Source organism: Mustelus asterias, chromosome 11, assembly GCF_964213995.1.
Source record: "Mustelus asterias chromosome 11, sMusAst1.hap1.1, whole genome shotgun sequence".
NCBI classification, from domain to species: domain Eukaryota; kingdom Metazoa; phylum Chordata; class Chondrichthyes; order Carcharhiniformes; family Triakidae; genus Mustelus; species Mustelus asterias.
The window spans coordinates 98,333,646-98,350,661 of record NC_135811.1 but is presented as its reverse complement, the minus strand read 5'-3'; the positions used below and the strand labels follow the sequence as shown (position 1 = coordinate 98,350,661).

The following is a 17,016-nucleotide window of genomic DNA, read 5'->3' as shown; positions in this document are numbered from 1 at the left end:
TAGTGATACTAGGGTGTAGAGAAACATCAACTTAATATAAGGCAGGTCCATTCAAAAGTCTGATGACAGCAGGGAAGAAGCTGTTCTTGAGTCGGTTGGTACGTGTCCTCAGACTTTTGTATCTTTTTCCCCCAAGGGAAGAAGGTGGAAGAGAGTATCTCCGGGGTCTGTGGCGTCCTTGATTACGCTGGCTGCCTTTCCGAGGCAGCGGGAAGTGTAGACCGGAGTCAATGAATGGGAGGCTGGTTTGCCAGATGGACGGGGCATCATTCATGACCCTTTGTAGTTTCTTGCGGTCTTGGGCAGAGCAGGAGCCAAACCAAGGTGTGAAACACCTGGAAAGGATGTTTTCTGTGGTGCATCTGGAGAAGTTGGTAAGATTTGTAGCGGACATGCCAAATTTCCTTAGTCTCCTGAGGAAGTAGAGGCATTGGTGGGCTTTCTTAACTATAGCATCCACATGGTGGGACCAGGACAGGATGTTGGTGATCTGGTCACCTAAAAACCTGAAGCTTTCGACCATTTCGACTTTGTCCCCATTGATGTATTCAGGGGCATGTTCTCCACTACGCTTCCTGATAACCAAGCATTTAGTCATCTGACCTAGCATCTCCTTATTTGGTACTGTGTCAATGTCTTACCTAACGTTGCTGTGGAAGGCGTGATATAAAATAAAATGTTATGTTTAATGCTGATTAACTCACATCCAAGTTATTTTCTTAGGGACAAAAAGGAGAGAAAGGGAATACAGGACCCAAGGTCAGTACCATCATTCTTTCAGAGATTTAATCCATTTTGCATAAAGTTATTGAATGGAAATTAGGATCAAGGGCATATGGGAAAAGTCGGAATAAATGCCTGTGTAAACAGCATATAAAAGCAAAATACTGCGGATGCTGGAAATCTGAAGTAAGAACAGAAAATGCTGGAAACTCTCAGCAAAGCCGTGTAGAGAAACAGAGTTAACAATTCAAGTCCGTATGAGATTCATATTGGACTTGAAATGGTAGCGGTGGCACAGTGGTTAGCATTGCTGCCTCACAACGCCAGGGGTCCGGGTTCAATTCCGGCCTTGGGTCACTGTCTGTGCGGAGTCTGCGTGGGTTTCCTCCGGCTGCTCCGGTTTCCTCCCACAGTCTGAAAGATGTGCCGGTTAGGGTGCATTGGCTGGGCTAAAATCTCCCTCAGTGTTACCCGAACAGGCGCCGGAGTGTGGCGACCGGGGGATCTTCACAGTAACTTCATTGCAGTGTTAAGGTAAGCCTACTTGTGACACTAATAAATAAACTTTAAGAATGATTCCCTGTTTTATTTAAACCTTGTATTCATTCTGAAACATTGCTAACTCTTTTCTGAATTAAAGAAAAACGAGTTACTTAGCTGACCTTTCTGTTTGCCTAGGGTGAGGAAGGGCAAGAAGGACATCCAGGGATTGGCTACCCTGGAGCCAAGGTAATGCTGACCATTGAATGGACGTTTCCCAGTCATTAATAAATGTTAGGAAATGATTGTGCTGATGAAACTGTGGTACCGGGGAGTAGTTAAACAGAGACTGGTACGTGCTGGAGACAATGTAGAGAATAAGAAATACTCAGAATGAATCGTAAAGTTAACTCTTCCTTTATTGCAAATATGCTGTCGGTCGATGGTGTTGTTTCCCTCTTGTTTTGGAATGATAATTTATCTTAATAACATCTTCAATCTTCACTCAGGAGATGGTTATACATTAACGCAGTGGATGGGCAACCTAGGCTAGTGAGTGGGCCACATGATTGAAATCGGGCTTGTTCACTAACTATGACCCCATGATTTGATTTGATTTTGATTTGAGTTATTATTGTCACACGTATTAAACATACAGTGAAAAGTATTGTTTCTTGCGCGCTATGCAGACAAAGCATACCGTTCATCGAGAAGGAAAGGAGGGAGTGCAGAGTGTAGTGTTACAGTCATAGCTAGGGTGTAGAGAAAGATCAATTTAATGCGAGGTTGGTCCATTCAAAAGCCTGATGGGGCAAGCAGGGAAGAAGCTGTTCTTGAGTCGGCTGGTACATGATCTCAGACTTTTGTATCTTTCTCCCAATGGAAGAAGGTGGAAGAGAGAATGTCCGGGGTGCGTGGGGTCCTTAATTATGCATGAATAAGATTAGATGCATTTAATACAAAGAACAATACAGCACAGGAACAGGCCCTTCGGCCCTCCAAGCCTATGCCGCTCCCTGGTCCAAACTAGACCATTCTTTTGTATCCCTCCATTCCCACTCCGTTCATGTGGCTATCTAGATAAGTCTTAAACTTTCCCAGTGTGTCCGCCTCCACCACCTTGCCCGGCAGCACATTACATACCGAACATTTCACAACAAGTTATAGAAAATACTTAATCATTTATATAAATAGTGCTATCATCAACTTCAAATGGTTAGCAGCAAAAGGAACATTTACATGTTGGACTCAGAGGGAGCGCACACGGCTCTCACAGTCAATGTTGTGAGCGACCAGCACACGCCTCTCTTCACTTACCTTTGCTTTACGTGCGTATCAGTTCAGTCAGACGGGTAGGAAAAAAATTACGCGGATGGAAACCAGCAAATTGTGGCAACCCTGCACATGGGCAACGGTTAACAAAATGTCTCGTGGGCCACACTCAGAGCCCAGATGGGCCGCATGTGTCCCCTGGGGCTGCAGATTGCCCACTGTGGTGAACCATCGTTGGTTCACCACTGGGGGTTGTTATTATGTTACTGTGGGGGTTGTACAATGTTGTTGGGTTAGGGTGTTTACCTGTTATAAGTGTTATCATGGCACATTCCAGTGGGGTCCCGCCTCCGGTGGCGAGGTATAAGACCCTCTGCTCCGGCAGGACCCCTTCAGTCTGAACTGGTGTATTCGTGTTAGTAGTTCCATTGTTACACAATAAAAGCCTTCAATAGCGAAGCCTTGGTTCCACGTGCTTAATTGTCGCGCATCACCCACTGCATTAATGAATGCCTTGACGTGGCGATATAGTTACATGACAAACAAAAACAGCTTATGACAGGAGCTGAGGCCATTTAAGGACCTCTCAGTAATCCACTGCTAGTTTTCTATTATTCCCACCACCACTTCACTGCTCTTCACTGGACTCTCCAACCTCACCATGTATAATGGAACACTACTCTTCTCACCCTGAATTCCACATATTACCTTTTCTGGCAATGCTGCTTCCAAACGACATAACTCCTCATCTCTTACCATCAAAGATTAACTTGCTCCCGTACCTCTTAAAATTTTAACTTCTGTACCTACTCCTCCTGGTACACATGAGTAAATTCTTCAAACAGATCGAGCACCTTCTTATCAATCAACTCCTGATCAGTTTGTACATTCTTTTGCACCCCTTTCACTTCAACTGGGCTTTCCTTTACCACTTTAAAAAACCCCACTGGTTTATCCTGTTTTACCACGTCAGTGGTAAAACAGGTCTTGAACCACCAACACTGTAACTTTGCATGGCCTAATTTATTACAGTGAAAACATCTGAGGCTTTCCATTTCTCTTCCACCATCCTGTATTTCCTTTTTAGCCTGAGGTACACTGTCTTTATTATCTCCCACAAGATCTCCTTTACCTTTACCACCTGAGGATTTCTCTCTTCCCCAGTTTCTATTCCTTTTGGCTGAAACTGATGTCAGAAACCAAACTTTGATTTATGCACTCATCTGCCATTTCTGCTGCTAACCTCACAGTTTTAACCCTCTGCTCTTCCACATGAGTTCTCACTACATCAGGAAGTGAATTTGCTCAGTTTTCTAAACTGTTGTCGGTAGGCTTCTGGCATTAGTTCATATGCACCTCAGATAGATTTTTTCACTTCACCATACTTCCCAGATATCTCCTCTGATCGTGATCCAAACACCTCATTAGCTCCACCTGCCAACTTTGTTTGAATCAGTAATACCCACCTGGTCTGTGGTCATTTCATTTATTTAGCCACTTTCTCAAATGAAATGAAAAAAGCTTCTGCATCCTTTTCATCAAACCTTGGAAACACTTGGACATATTTAAATAGATCCCCACCAAGCCTTTGACTATGAAGCTCTTGCTCCTTCTCACTGTCCCCATCCCTATCCTCAAACTATACTTTTCCACTAAACCTAATTTAAACTGACGTTCATTTTTTATTGCCGGTTCCCGAAGTTCAAATTCTCTCTCTTTTTCTTCCGCTCGGGCTATCCTTTCCCTTTCCCTTACCTGCAATTCAAGCAGTTTCATTTCTTTTTCCTTTTGTTCCTCGCTTTTTCTGCTGCAATGGCCTCCCTTTCTTTGACTTTCACTATTCTCTCTCTTTCCTTTACTTTAAATTCAAGCTGATTTAATTCTTTTTCATGTTCAAGCTGTTTCATTTGTTACTGAATTCTAGCCATCTCCAATGATTCTGACTGTGTTTCTGGCAATTTTAAATGCTATCACCACAATTACCTCCCCTTTCCTTATGGGAAAAAAAAACACATGAATAGGATGGGAATAGAAGGTTACTGTCCCCGGAAGGGTAGGGGGTTTTAGTTCAGTCGGGCAGCACGGTCGCTGCAGGCCTGGAGGGCCGAAGGGCCTGTTCCCGTGCTGTAATTTCCTTGGCTCACCAGGCAACGCCAACTGCAATGTTTTTGCCAATTCCTAAAGCTTTGTTTTAGTCCCCTTTTGTAATCCACCTGGCGTGGCTTCTTCCATCCTCAAGAACTTCTTAGCCTCCGAACGAGCCACGATTCCACAAGACACTCCCTATTTAAACCTGAATACAACACCTGAAAAGAAAACGCCAATACGCTCACCACTCACGGGCCGGAATTCTCCCCCCAAAAAAATTCTAAGTGTCGAATTTGCGTGAAAACTAGAGGAATTCACGTTGGTTTTTTTCAATGGGAGTTCAGAGAAGAATCCCCCACACTCCGCAGAGGCCACCAGCGCAAATATCATTTAAAAACTAAGGGACGGGGCAATCCCCGCTGGAGAGGCTGAAATCAGTGCGCTGAGTGGGCCATTGCGCACGCGCCGATCCGTCAGCACCGAGATCGGCGCAGTGGCCCTGCACTGATTGCCTCCCGTTTGCTGGGCAGCCCCGCGACCCCCCGCAAAGTCGGCTCTTCATCCCCCCCCACATGGCCCGACCGCTATCCCGCCGACCATTCCCCGGCCTAGCCCCACCTGTCCCAATCTCCAGCCCCCCCCCCCCCCCCCCCCACAACAATCCCCCCATGACAGTTACCCCCCCCGCCCTGCCCCCCCGCAGTGCCGAACCCCCAGCAGGCTGACCGCCCCCCCCCCACCCCCCCCCCACCCCACCACCGAGCATGCTCTGATTGCTGTTCTCCCTCCTTCCCCTACCAATCCCCTATGCAGAGTGGCAGTGGGAACCCCCCCCCACCCCCAATGATCGCCCCCCTAAGCCCTGCCCCCTTGGCACTGCCCCATGCCCGATGGGGAGTGCCAAGGTGCCTCTGGGCATTGACACTTTGCCCTTTGGGCAATGCCAGGGGGCACAGGCTGGCATTGCTTGGGTGCCAATGCCCAGGGGGCCTCCCCGCCGCCCGACCCTCTGGGGTGCCCCGATTGTCCCTTCTTCATTCCAGTGGGATCGGGCCGGTAGTTCCCCGTTCGTGGGGAGCTACTGTAATCCCCACTGGAGTGGACCATACTGGTGCGGGGGGGAGATACTAGCGGGTCTGGAGGTTTCGGTCCTGGACTCACTAACCACATTGAAATTCTATTGAAATGCCCATTTAAATGGTCTTTGCGCCTCCCCGTCGATTCCCAGCGTGAAGCAGATGCGAGCAGGACACGAATGTGCACCCCATGAACCCCGTAACTCAGCCGACGTGAGAATCTCCCACCCCTAAAACATTAGCGCAGCGGGATGGGAGAATTGCGGCCACTGTCTTTGAGTTCAATAGTCCCAAATCAATCAAGAAATATAGATTTTAATCCCGCAAGAGATTGTTGTGGCTCAGGTTAGAAACTCCAAAGTATTTTATGGAGCCCGCCTGGATCATAAGTTTTTGCATCTCGAATTTGGCTGGGATAAGCATGATGGGTTTCACTTCAGGTATGATTCAAATGACCCACTAGGGAGCTTTTACCAAACAAAGTTTAATTAAGAATATAGTTAACATATGTGGAAAGAAAATTAGCAGTAACTTTTATCAATTACAAACAAAACAACCACAATAATGTATAATCCTTAACAAATATATCTAAGATGTTCCAATCAACTGAAACCTTCCATCGATAAAACCCTTTAAACAAGTTCAACACAACAGATCGGCTCACGTGATTCTGGAATTGAGTCCTTTGGTTGAAGAATTGAAAACTCTCAGTCTTATGAATTCTAGTAGTCCTCCTAACACACCCAAAACAGTTTGAAGTTGGAACAGCTTCCCAGGACCCCAGGTAGACTCTGGTCAAGCCACCAACAGCAGATTCTCCCCTTCAGAAAGGCAAGACCTTGTTTTCAGATAACCAGCTGAATTTCCAAATAAAACCGGGAGAGAGAGAAACACTTCGTTCCAGCTTGCTGTCCCTTCTAAAACTAAAACTCAAACTGCAGCCAAACAGAAAAAAAACCCTTAAATTTCCTTGGAAGGGAAAAAAACCTGTCCAGAACCCATGACCTTTTCTCCTAACAATGCAGGGCCATAAAACTAATCCCAGAGTAAATGTAAACAACTCCCATTTAAGCTACTTAAGGAGCTATAAAAGGATTCCTCATAGATAGCCTGGCAACAATGACATCAGCTAAGGCTGTGAGCTGCAGAGAGCACGATTTAAAAAAAACTCTTAAAGGTACACTAACGTCACACTCGTTTTGCCAATCTTTCCCAGAGTGTCCCAAAGTAGTTTACCATCAATTAAGCACTTTTGAAGTTCAGTCACTGTTGTGATGTAGGAAACACAGAAATCATATTATGCACAGCAAGATCCCACATATATCATTAGGAATGGGAGTGGGGCTGGCTGAAGGTTATTATTTACGGTTGGACATTTTAATAGTGAGGGAGAGGGGGAGGATGTGTGTGGATTCATATAAACTGGACTCTGAATTGGGCCCCTGAGAGGAAGGGAAAAATTACCGCCCGCAATTCTCCTGTTTCATCCCTGATCCAATTACTTCCCTTTGAAAATTCTTATTTTCATCCATCATGTAGAAAGGCTTGCATTTACGTGGCACCCTTTATTTCCAGAAGCTCCCAACGCGCTCTCGAACCACTGTGGGGAGTGTCCATTTTGTAATGCAGCAACTGAGCTGCACACAGCAAGATCCCAGAAACAGCAAGGTCACAATGTCCAGATAGTCCATTGTAGAGATTGTGGTTGAGGGGTAAACATTGGCTGGAATGTCAGGCACAACTCCCCCTCAAATAGGGCCACGAGATCTTTTACCCCACCTGAGAGGGCAGACGGGACCTCGGTTTAACATCTGATCTGAAGGATGGCACGTCAGGCAGTCCAGCACTCCCTCGGTACCACACGGGAACATCAGCTGAGATTTCGTGCTCAGGTTTCTGAAATGGATCTTGAAGCCGCAACTTTACACAGAGGGTGGTGGGTGCCTGGAACACGCTGCCAGCCGGGGAGGTAATGCAAGCAGATACGATAGTGACTTTTAAGGGGCGTCCGGACAAATACATGAATAGGAAGGGAATGGAGGGATACAATCCCCGGAAGAGTAGGGGGTTTTAGTTCACATGGCCGGTGCAGACTTGGAGGGCCAAAGGGCCTGTTCCTGTGCTGTAATTTTCTTTGTTCTAACTCCCATGATTTGGAGGCAGGAGTGCGACAGGCCCACAGCACAGCTCCGGTTTGGCGGGCAGTGAATTATCCGACTGAATTATATGTTTTGATGTTGACAGGGTGAAAAAGGTGACATTGGACCGCCAGGGCTCCCAGGGCCACCATCACCGTGTGGTTCAGGTTATCCCTGCCAAGACGACATTGAAGGTGACAAAAAGGTTAGTTTAGTTCAGTACTTTCTCTCAGTAACATGTCCCAATACATTGTTTATTATTTTGTTCTCTATCCAATAAATCCAACCCCGCCCCCCTCGCCCAAACCACTTAGCAAATTGGAACATTCTTTAGCCAAGATGGCAAGCTGCCAAACTCCTTCTAAGATGTTACCCACAATAATCTGTAGTCTCCACCTCGGAGAAGCACAGCCACTCAATGGATCTTTTGCGGTGACACAGTGGTTAGCACTGCTGCCTCACAGCACCAGGGACCCGGGTTCGATTCCCGGCTCGTGTCACTGTCTGTGCGGAGTCTGCACGTTCTCCCCGTGTCTGCGTGGGTTTCCTCCGGGTGCTCCGGTTTCCTCCCGCAGTCCGAAAGACGTGCTGGTTAGGTGCATTGGCCGTGCTAAATTCTCCCTCAGTGTTACCCGAACAGGCGCCAGAACATGGCAACCGGGGGATTTTCACAGTAACTTCATTGCAGTGTTAATGTAAACCTGCTTGTGACATGAATAAATAAACTTGTAAAAACTTTTTCTCTTCAAGTCTTAGCCTCCAGTGTTTTATGCTGCAGCTAAAATATTATTCTCAGCAGCTGGTGATGCTTTTCAGTTTTGAGGGTGCGTCACACGGGGAGGGGGCAGAGCCATTGCATCGAATGCCCTCAGTGAGAGGGGCCTGCCAGTTCCGCCTGCTTTGACTGTTAACCAGTCTCTCAGCCCACTCCAAAATCAGCAGGGCAGAACATTGGCAGGAACCAGCTAGTGAATACGGCACCATCATTTCTGGCCCATTATTGCATCATTCTTTCCCAGTAACTTAACCCCATTTGGCAGCACATTGCAATGTTCCCCCAAAGCCCCCTAGGGGACCAGTTTAACCACTGCGTACTAATCTCGTTATGACCCTATTTTCATGTGGGGGCCAATTTTTAAAAATATATTCTTTCGGGGGGGTTTGAGCATCGCTGGCTAGGCCAGTATCTGTTGCCCATCCCTAATTGCCCTTGAGAAGGTGGTGGAGAGAGACCTTGCCTCAAACCACTGCAGTCCCAGTGCTGTAAGTACGCCCACTGTGCATTTAGACCACAAGATACAGGAGCAGAATTAGGCCATTCGGTCCATCGCGTCTGCTGCGCCATTCGATCATGGTGATGTGTTTCTCAACCCCATTCTCCCGCCTTTTCCTTGTAACCTTTAATCCCCTGGGAATCAGCCATGGAGTTCTGGGAATTTGACCTAGCAACAGTGAACCAACATTCATATAGTCCCAAGTCAGGATGGTGAGTGGCCCGGAGTGGAACTTGCTGCTGGTGGTTTTCCCCCATATCTGTTGCCCTTGTCCTTCTCGGTGGTAGAGGTCGCGGGTTTGGAAGATGCTGTACGGGGGGGGAAGCCTTGGTGCGTTGCTGCAGTGCATCCTGTATATAGTACACACTGCAGCCACTGTACGTGGGTGGTGTTTTTCCAGCCATTCCCCTGGCTGGAAAAACACCACCTGCCAGGTGCAGGATGACCTGAACAGCGTACCGTGTGTCTCTTAGAATGGACACCAGAGAGACCTGTACACAAAACCTGAGCTTCCTCCTCTCTGGTAACTGCGGCTGGAATTGAGACCTGGGGAAAGTGAATCAAATCGTACAACCTGCAAAGGAAGTAACAGGAGGAGAAAAACTCTTGTTTCTGTTGGAGATGGTCATTGTTTTCAAGTAAATTGGATGACCATGGAGCAGGAGTCTCTCAATCACATTGGCTCTGTTAAGATTTTAATGCTATTTCTTATGTGGCTATAGGAGGAGAAAGGTGACCCAGGTCCTCCAGGTGAACGGGTAAGTTTATTTAGTTACTCTCTCAAGTTATTTCGTTCAGACTTTTAACGTATCATTTGTCGCAATTGCACAGAAACATGATAGGTGAGATTCTCTGGCCTCCCAGCCCCGTGTTTCACGGTGGTGGGAGGTGGGGTGCCGTTCGCCGGCGGCGGGATTTTCCAGTCCCGCCGTGGTCAATGGGATTTCCTATTGAAGGCACCGAAACCACCAGGACACTCAAAAGGCAAGGGTCCACCACCGGCAGGACCAGAGTATCCTGCTGGAGCGAACAGCCAGAGAATTCTGGCCCATGTTAATCTTTTTGATTCAAAGGCCAGTTCAAATGCTGTAACCGTGGTGATTGTCCCTTTTAAAGGATCAATCTGCAGAGTAAGGGTCGCATGACCCAGGGAACCAATTGGGGAGCAGGGTGGGGGAATCACCCTGGTAAGCACGGGTCTCTGTCCCAGAACATTCTCGGGAGTTGGCCGCAGCCACGAGGCTGCAAGCCTCTGTATAGCCTTTACCCGTAAATAAACATGTTGTTTACCCCTTAACCAGTGAACAAGAATAATGACAGTAACCTTGGCAAGTAACACATGTCTTGGCAACCTGGTGGCTAAGAGACTATTTTGTGTTGATTGTAAGGTAGATTGTACAAAGAGCTTCTCCCAGCCTCAGATAATTATCTCTGGTCTACAGGTTCAATCACTTCATGGTAAACCCATCAATAATTAGAAAAGACGACTGTGTAGTTTTCTTCTTTAGCCACCAATTTGAGGTGGGGGTGATCAACACTGGAGTAGGGTCTTTGGGGCTACACTCTGAATCTTCTTAGCCATCAGATTGCCATGTTTTATGTTACTTTTGAATGATGCAGTCCTACTAGGTGCCAGTGTGGCTTGCCAACCCCAAGTGGCATCGAGCAAGAGGAGGCTGGTTTTTCTTTACAGTTGATGATCTTAGTCATGCCTGAGGTGGCTGGAATACCGTCCCAGTTCAAAAAGAGGACTGAGTAACACAATTTTACTTATCTGACGCACAACAGATTGGGTTAATGTTCATGAGTGGCACCACTGACAGTGCAGAACTCCCTCAGTACCGCACTGAAATGTCAGCATTGATTATGTGCTCAGGCCGTGGAGTGGGATTTGAATTCACAACTGTAATGACCTCAACGAGGAGGGCTACTGACGCTCCGGATTCTGACTTTGTACCTGAAGCGTTCTTAGGAGTGGAGATAGGTTTGTAAATAACGGGAGTCTGATGAAGGGACACCGGCCTCTGAGGAGATAGATTTTGACACAGAGGCAAGAGTGCTATCACTGAACTGAGTTACACTTAATTACACGTTGCTGTAGTCTTCAATTGTTTAATTATTCTACATTCGCTTACATGAGTCCATTCTGATGTATGCTAACTGTGCTTGATTGGTTACGCCTGGGTGTTGAATTGGAGCTAAAGTGAACAGAAAGGTGGAGGAGAAACTGAGCTGTAAGCCGGAGTGCAGACATTTTGTGATTTGCAGAGATAATTTAAAGCATTGTCAATAAGGCTGTTGCATACTTAAAAACTAATGTCATCTCTACATTGCACTGACATAAATCAAATATATAAAAGTTACAACAAACAAGTGGAAACACAATAGTGACAGTGAAATACTGCAAATATTTCAATACATGGAAAGATCTTACTCTCCGACTGATAAATCAAAATCTCCTCTTATCTGCCTATCAACTCTAGGGTTTTCCTGGACCGGTTGGACATCCTGGAATTCCAGGCCCCATTGGACCGCCAGGGCTCATGGTTAGTATGAAGTCTCCCAAATTTTCTTTGGAAGTTTAGCCCTCGGCCTCATGGCTTCGCCTTCTAAGCGGCTGAGTTCAAATCTAACCGTGTGAATAGTTGGGGGACGTTTGATTTGCCCTAACAATGAGTTAGATCACTCCACTGAGTTTCATCGTGTCAGATGGTGATTTGTTCTTTCCAATGTGCCTACACTACTTGGCAGTATGATCCTGACTTTTTTTCTTCATTCCCTCACGAGATGTGAGCGTCTCTGACAAGACCAGCAATTTTCACCCTACCCTAATTGCCCTTGAACTGAGTGGCTTGCAAAACCATTTCAGAGGGCAGCCAAGAGTCAACCGCATTGCTGTGGGTCTGGAGTCACGTGTAGACCAGACCAGGTAAGGACGGCACATTTCCTTCCTGAAAATGAACCGGATTGGTTTTTCCAACAATCGACAATGGTTTCATGATCACTATGATTGAAACCAGCTTTTCAATTCCAGGTTATTAGTTGAATTTAAATTCCACCAACTGCTTTGGGGCTTGAATCCCTGTCCTCAGAGCATTAGCCAATAGTCCAATGATATTAGCACTGCGCCACCGTCTGATAGTTGATATCAAAAAACCCATCTGGTTCACTAATGTCCTTTAGGGAAGGAAGTCTGCCATCCTTTACTCTCAACTGCCCTCCAAGGGCAACTAGGGATGGGCAATAAATGCTGGCCAGCCAGCGACGGCCATGTCCCACAAATGAATAAAGTCTAACCAGGAACCTGATCAAGAACCCAAGGAACATATCCACCCAAGATAAGAGACATGGCGATCTTGTGCTGACTCTTCATTCAGGAGTCTGAGTTCACTGTCAATGATCGAACCAAGTTGGGTTCATAGATTCCACAGTGCAGAAGGAGGCTATTTGGCCCATCGAGCCTGCACTGACAACAATCCCACCCAGGTCCTTTCCCAGTAATCCCACATAGTTATCCTCCTAATCCCCCTGACACCCAGGGGCAATTTATCATGGCCAATCAACCTAACCCACACATCTTTGGACTGTGGGAGGAAACCAGAGCACCCGGAGGAAACCCACGCAGACACGGGGAGAACTGCAAACTCCACACAGTCACCTGAGGCCGGAATTGAACCCGAGTCCCTGGCGTGTGAGGCAGCAATGCTAACCACTGTGCCACCATGCCGCCCGTGCCGGGTTGATTGAACTCAAATCTCTGAACTTCGTTTACAGAAGTTAAACAATTCTTACCCCTCTTAATTGGCAGACTTCACCCTTACTCGTTGACTTCTGTGTCAGGTGTGAAGATGCCAGCACCATTTGGACAGGGTCTGCTGCCTCATCCATATTCCCTAATGAACCAGCCTGGTGCATGTTGAAAGTGACTGCGGTAGATTACCTACGTTTAACACATACAACAGTTTGATGGTTATACTATCAACCCTCCATGCAGCTAATCCTACACTGCAATGTGGAAGTGCCAGACTGAAGATAGGTACCTACTTTCTCAAAGGAGAAATGGAAATTCTGATGGAAAGTCAAACGTACCTCCTTAGAATTGAGTCAAGATGGCATTTTAAAAGAATTAATTCGTGGTGCTGGCTAGGCCAGCACTTATTGTCCATCCCTGCTTAGCCCTTGAGAAGGTGGTGGTGAGCCGCCTTCTTGAACAAGTCCATGTGGTAAACATTAATGAGAAGTCTAAATCCTTTGAAGGTAACAACTCTGCAGACAATGAAGTAATTTTATTTCGTTAAAAAGTAAAAACCACTTGTTGATATCGTTAAGAATAAAACCATGTCTGTTTTAAGATAGTCTTTTTATTTTCTGACACTCAAAAGGTTTAAAAGCTGTCCAAGTGATTATTTAACCTCTTCATGCATTGGTAATAGAGACTGACCAACAAAGCTGGTTTGAGTATAATTTTCGAGGACAATAATACAGTCCCTCATATGTGATAAATTATTTCTTTTTCTTTTCATGATGTGTGGAACAGGGTGTCTGTGATCAAGAATGTGTCTGTATGCCAGGACCCCAAGGCCCACCGGGACCCCCAGGATCACCCAGTCCCCAATTGTTTGACATTTCTTCCAGTCAGGTAAATGTCATCATACATTTCACTCACTTCTGGATCCATGGCATTTACTCTGATGTTCCAGGTTTACTTCGAATCAACCCTTTGGTTCAAATCAAGTCGATCAATTGCTTCAAGATGGATAGAATAAAAGTTTTTTTTTCCCTTTTTTGAAAAAGGTTTTGCATGAAATAGGTTTTAGGCAACTCAGGCTGTGGTAGGGCCGGGTTGATTGAACTCAAATCTCTGAACCTCCTTCACAGAAGTCAAGCAATTCTTACCCCTCTTAGTTGGCGAACTTCACCCTTACTCGTTGTCTTTAATTGGCCCGACTCTCTCAGAAAGACCACTGTTGGGGCATGGAAAATGATTGCAATTGCAACCAAAGTGCGGAGTTGAGGCAATGGGAAGTTTTCTCTTTACCTCAAGTCATACTTAAAATGGAGTGTTCTTGGTAATAGTGCAATGGGATGTGTCAAATTCCCAGCATTAACATCCTCCATCTTGGTATACACATTAACAAATAAACTCAATACTTATTCAGTCCATTTACATAAGAACATAAGAACTAGGAGCAGTAGCAGGCCATCTGGCCCCTCGAGTCTGCTCCGCCATTCAATAAGATCTTTTCATGGATTCGGCTCCACTTACCCGCCCGCTCGCCATAACCTTTAATTCCTTTATTGTTCAAACATCTATCTATCCTTGCCTTAAAAATATTCAATGAGGTTGTCTCAACTGCTTCAATGGGCAGGGAATTCCACAGATTCACAACCCTTTGGGTGAAGAAGTTCCTCGTCAACTCAGTCCTAAATCAGCTCCCCCTTATTTTACACAATTATATACAATTTTGAAAACAAAGTATATTTTATTACAGATTTTTGGTAGGCATATTAACATATATTAATACATGAAAAAATCTTATATCTGCTTGCAACACCTTCTTTCTTTTTCCAATATAATTTGGAATATAAAAAGCCCATGTAAATTTGTCAAAATGCAACCTAATATGAAAACCCTCCCCGCAGTGAAGGAGCTATGGCATCACCAGTGGTGCAAAGTTATATTTACAGTATGATAAATTTACATAGGGGTTTTTCATTTTGTGGATATAGAAATTTATAATGGAAATATGAAAATAAGAACAGAAAGCATAGCTTTAAAATTGAAACTGAATTATTTAAAATTGCCCAACCTCTATTGTCTATTTATCTGAAGAATATTTGCAACTTCAAAAGGATTCCTAACCCTGAACCATAAATCAGCACCCAACTCACTGGATGCTGAAAGGATTTGTTTTTTGTAGTTTTGGGCAAAGTTATGTTATTCTGTAAAGAAGGTTGTTTGTCTATGTGTGTAAATTATTTAATTAAGCTGGAGAAAGGTTAGTAGAGACAACTTGTCTGGGAGAGTTGAGAGATAAAAGTGGTGAAAATGCTAAATGCATACATTTACATTAAGAGGCCATGGTAAAATGGATTTAGAAGTAAATGGGTTAGGTTTAGAAATTTGCATTAGATGATAGACAATGACTTGACTTTTCAGCTGTTGATTTTCAAAGCGGAGTAAGGCACATTTACAACTTACAAAGGTTTCATAACTAAACAAGGGGAGGTTGCTAAATTTTATTTGCCCCAAAGGGAGAGGCAGTAGGGATACATGAAAGATTTTATATTTTGAAAAGGTTGAGTTCAAGGATGTATAAGTACGATGGAATTGAAGATGAAAGGCAAAAAGAATATTTAAGTAGAGTTATTGAGTTGTGTTGGGTGTGTGGAGAAAACACCCTGAAGATAGGTGTGAAATCTAAAGCAGGTATTCGAAAACCAGAAAAAGTTATGGTTTCAGAAACTCTTGTTTCTGGATTTTCTTGGATTTGCACAGCAGAGTGGAAGTGAGTTTGAGAGATCTGTGATATTACTTTACAGTAACAGCAGTTTTGCCTTGGGGTAATATTATTGGATTTTTACAGTTGAAAATCTAAAAGGGAGTGTTGCCTAGAAGATGTTTACTTGTGTGCTCTGACCAAATTGTTTCATTTTGGGAATGTTTTGTAACACTGTTTTAAATGTGTAGCTTTGAACTTGTATGTTTAAATTTTCCTTTCTTCTTGTTAATAATTCTGTTTATTTTTAAAATCTAAGAAGTGATACTGGAATTCCTATGCTCTTGGGATCAGTAGTTTCTTTCCCTTTGTTTTCAGAATACAAAAAAAAAGGGTTATGATCAGTAAGACAAGTTTCCCTCTGGTATTTGATTTGCTCAGCAAATAACATCTGCCCGTAACTCCAGGGTATCTTCCCACACAGCTGGTTGTGACAATGCAAATAAGGCATTAATATATTCACAGGACAGTGAATGCAGGAGTGTTGATGGAATGCTTGGCTGTTGTTTTAAAGGACTCAAGTCAGTGTGGAACATATTAATAGTGATTTTCCTTTTTGGTTTTGGCACAGATGCTGGAGAAATTGAGGGGAGAAATTGGCCTACCTGGGAGACCGGTAAGGATAGGATTACATTGAACATATGGTACTAAAATGGGCCCTTCAGCCTAACCAGTTTTTATGCCGGTGTTTATTCCTCACTCAAGCCTCCTGCCATTTTTCCTCACCTAAATCTAACTCTCTATTCCCTTTTCCCTCATATACATGTCTAGGTTCCCCTTAAATACATCTATACTCTTCACTTTAACCACCTCTTGTGGTAGGTAGCACGGTGGCACAGTGGTTAGCACTGCTGCCTCACAGCGCCAGGGACCCGGGTTCCATTCCGGCCTCAGGTGACTGTCTACGTGGTGTTCTCCCACACTCCAACGATGTGCAGGTTGGGTGAATTTGCCAGGCTAAATTGCCCCTGGTGTCCCAAGATGCGTAGGTTATGTGAGTTAGCCATGGTAAATACACAGGGTTATGGGGATAGGGTGGAGGGGTAGGCTGGATAAGATGCTCTTTTGGAGAGTTGGTGCAAACTCGATGGGCCAAATGGCCTCCTTCTGCACTGTAGGGATTCCATGGTTCTATGGTAGTGAGTTCCACATTCTGGGGAAAGAGTTCCTTCTGAATTCCCTATTGGATGTCTTTGGGGACTACTTTAAATTGATGGCCTCTAGTTATGGTCGTCCCCACAAGGGGAAACATTTTCTTTGTGCTCACTCCATCAAAACCTTTCATAATTTTCCATCTATTAGTTCACCCCTCAGTCTATCAAGAGAAAAGAGAGATGGTCTGTGTAATAAGTCTTCAGAGGCAGAAGTCTCTTCACCAAAATTCTTTTATTTACAATTCCAACAGCAGTACACAGAGTGCTATCAGTCAGCAGTCTACCTTCAGGAGTGCCAGAGGAACTGACAC

General features: G+C 45.0%; 1 protein-coding gene across 13 annotated transcripts in view; it reads left to right on the top strand.

Moving 5' to 3' along the window:
• Positions 1-17,016, top strand: part of LOC144500714 (uncharacterized) — a 115,796-nt gene that overhangs the window by 72,544 nt on the left and 26,236 nt on the right. For all 13 annotated transcript variants that reach the window (XM_078224058.1, XM_078224059.1, XM_078224055.1 and 10 more), the window contains 7 exons: positions 724-759; positions 1,402-1,452; positions 7,884-7,982; positions 9,774-9,809; positions 11,535-11,597; positions 13,589-13,690; positions 16,123-16,167. In XM_078224058.1, the coding sequence (XP_078080184.1) occupies positions 724-759; positions 1,402-1,452; positions 7,884-7,982; positions 9,774-9,809; positions 11,535-11,597; positions 13,589-13,690; positions 16,123-16,167 (432 nt within the window). The remainder of the gene's footprint in view (positions 1-723; positions 760-1,401; positions 1,453-7,883; positions 7,983-9,773; positions 9,810-11,534; positions 11,598-13,588; positions 13,691-16,122; positions 16,168-17,016) is intronic.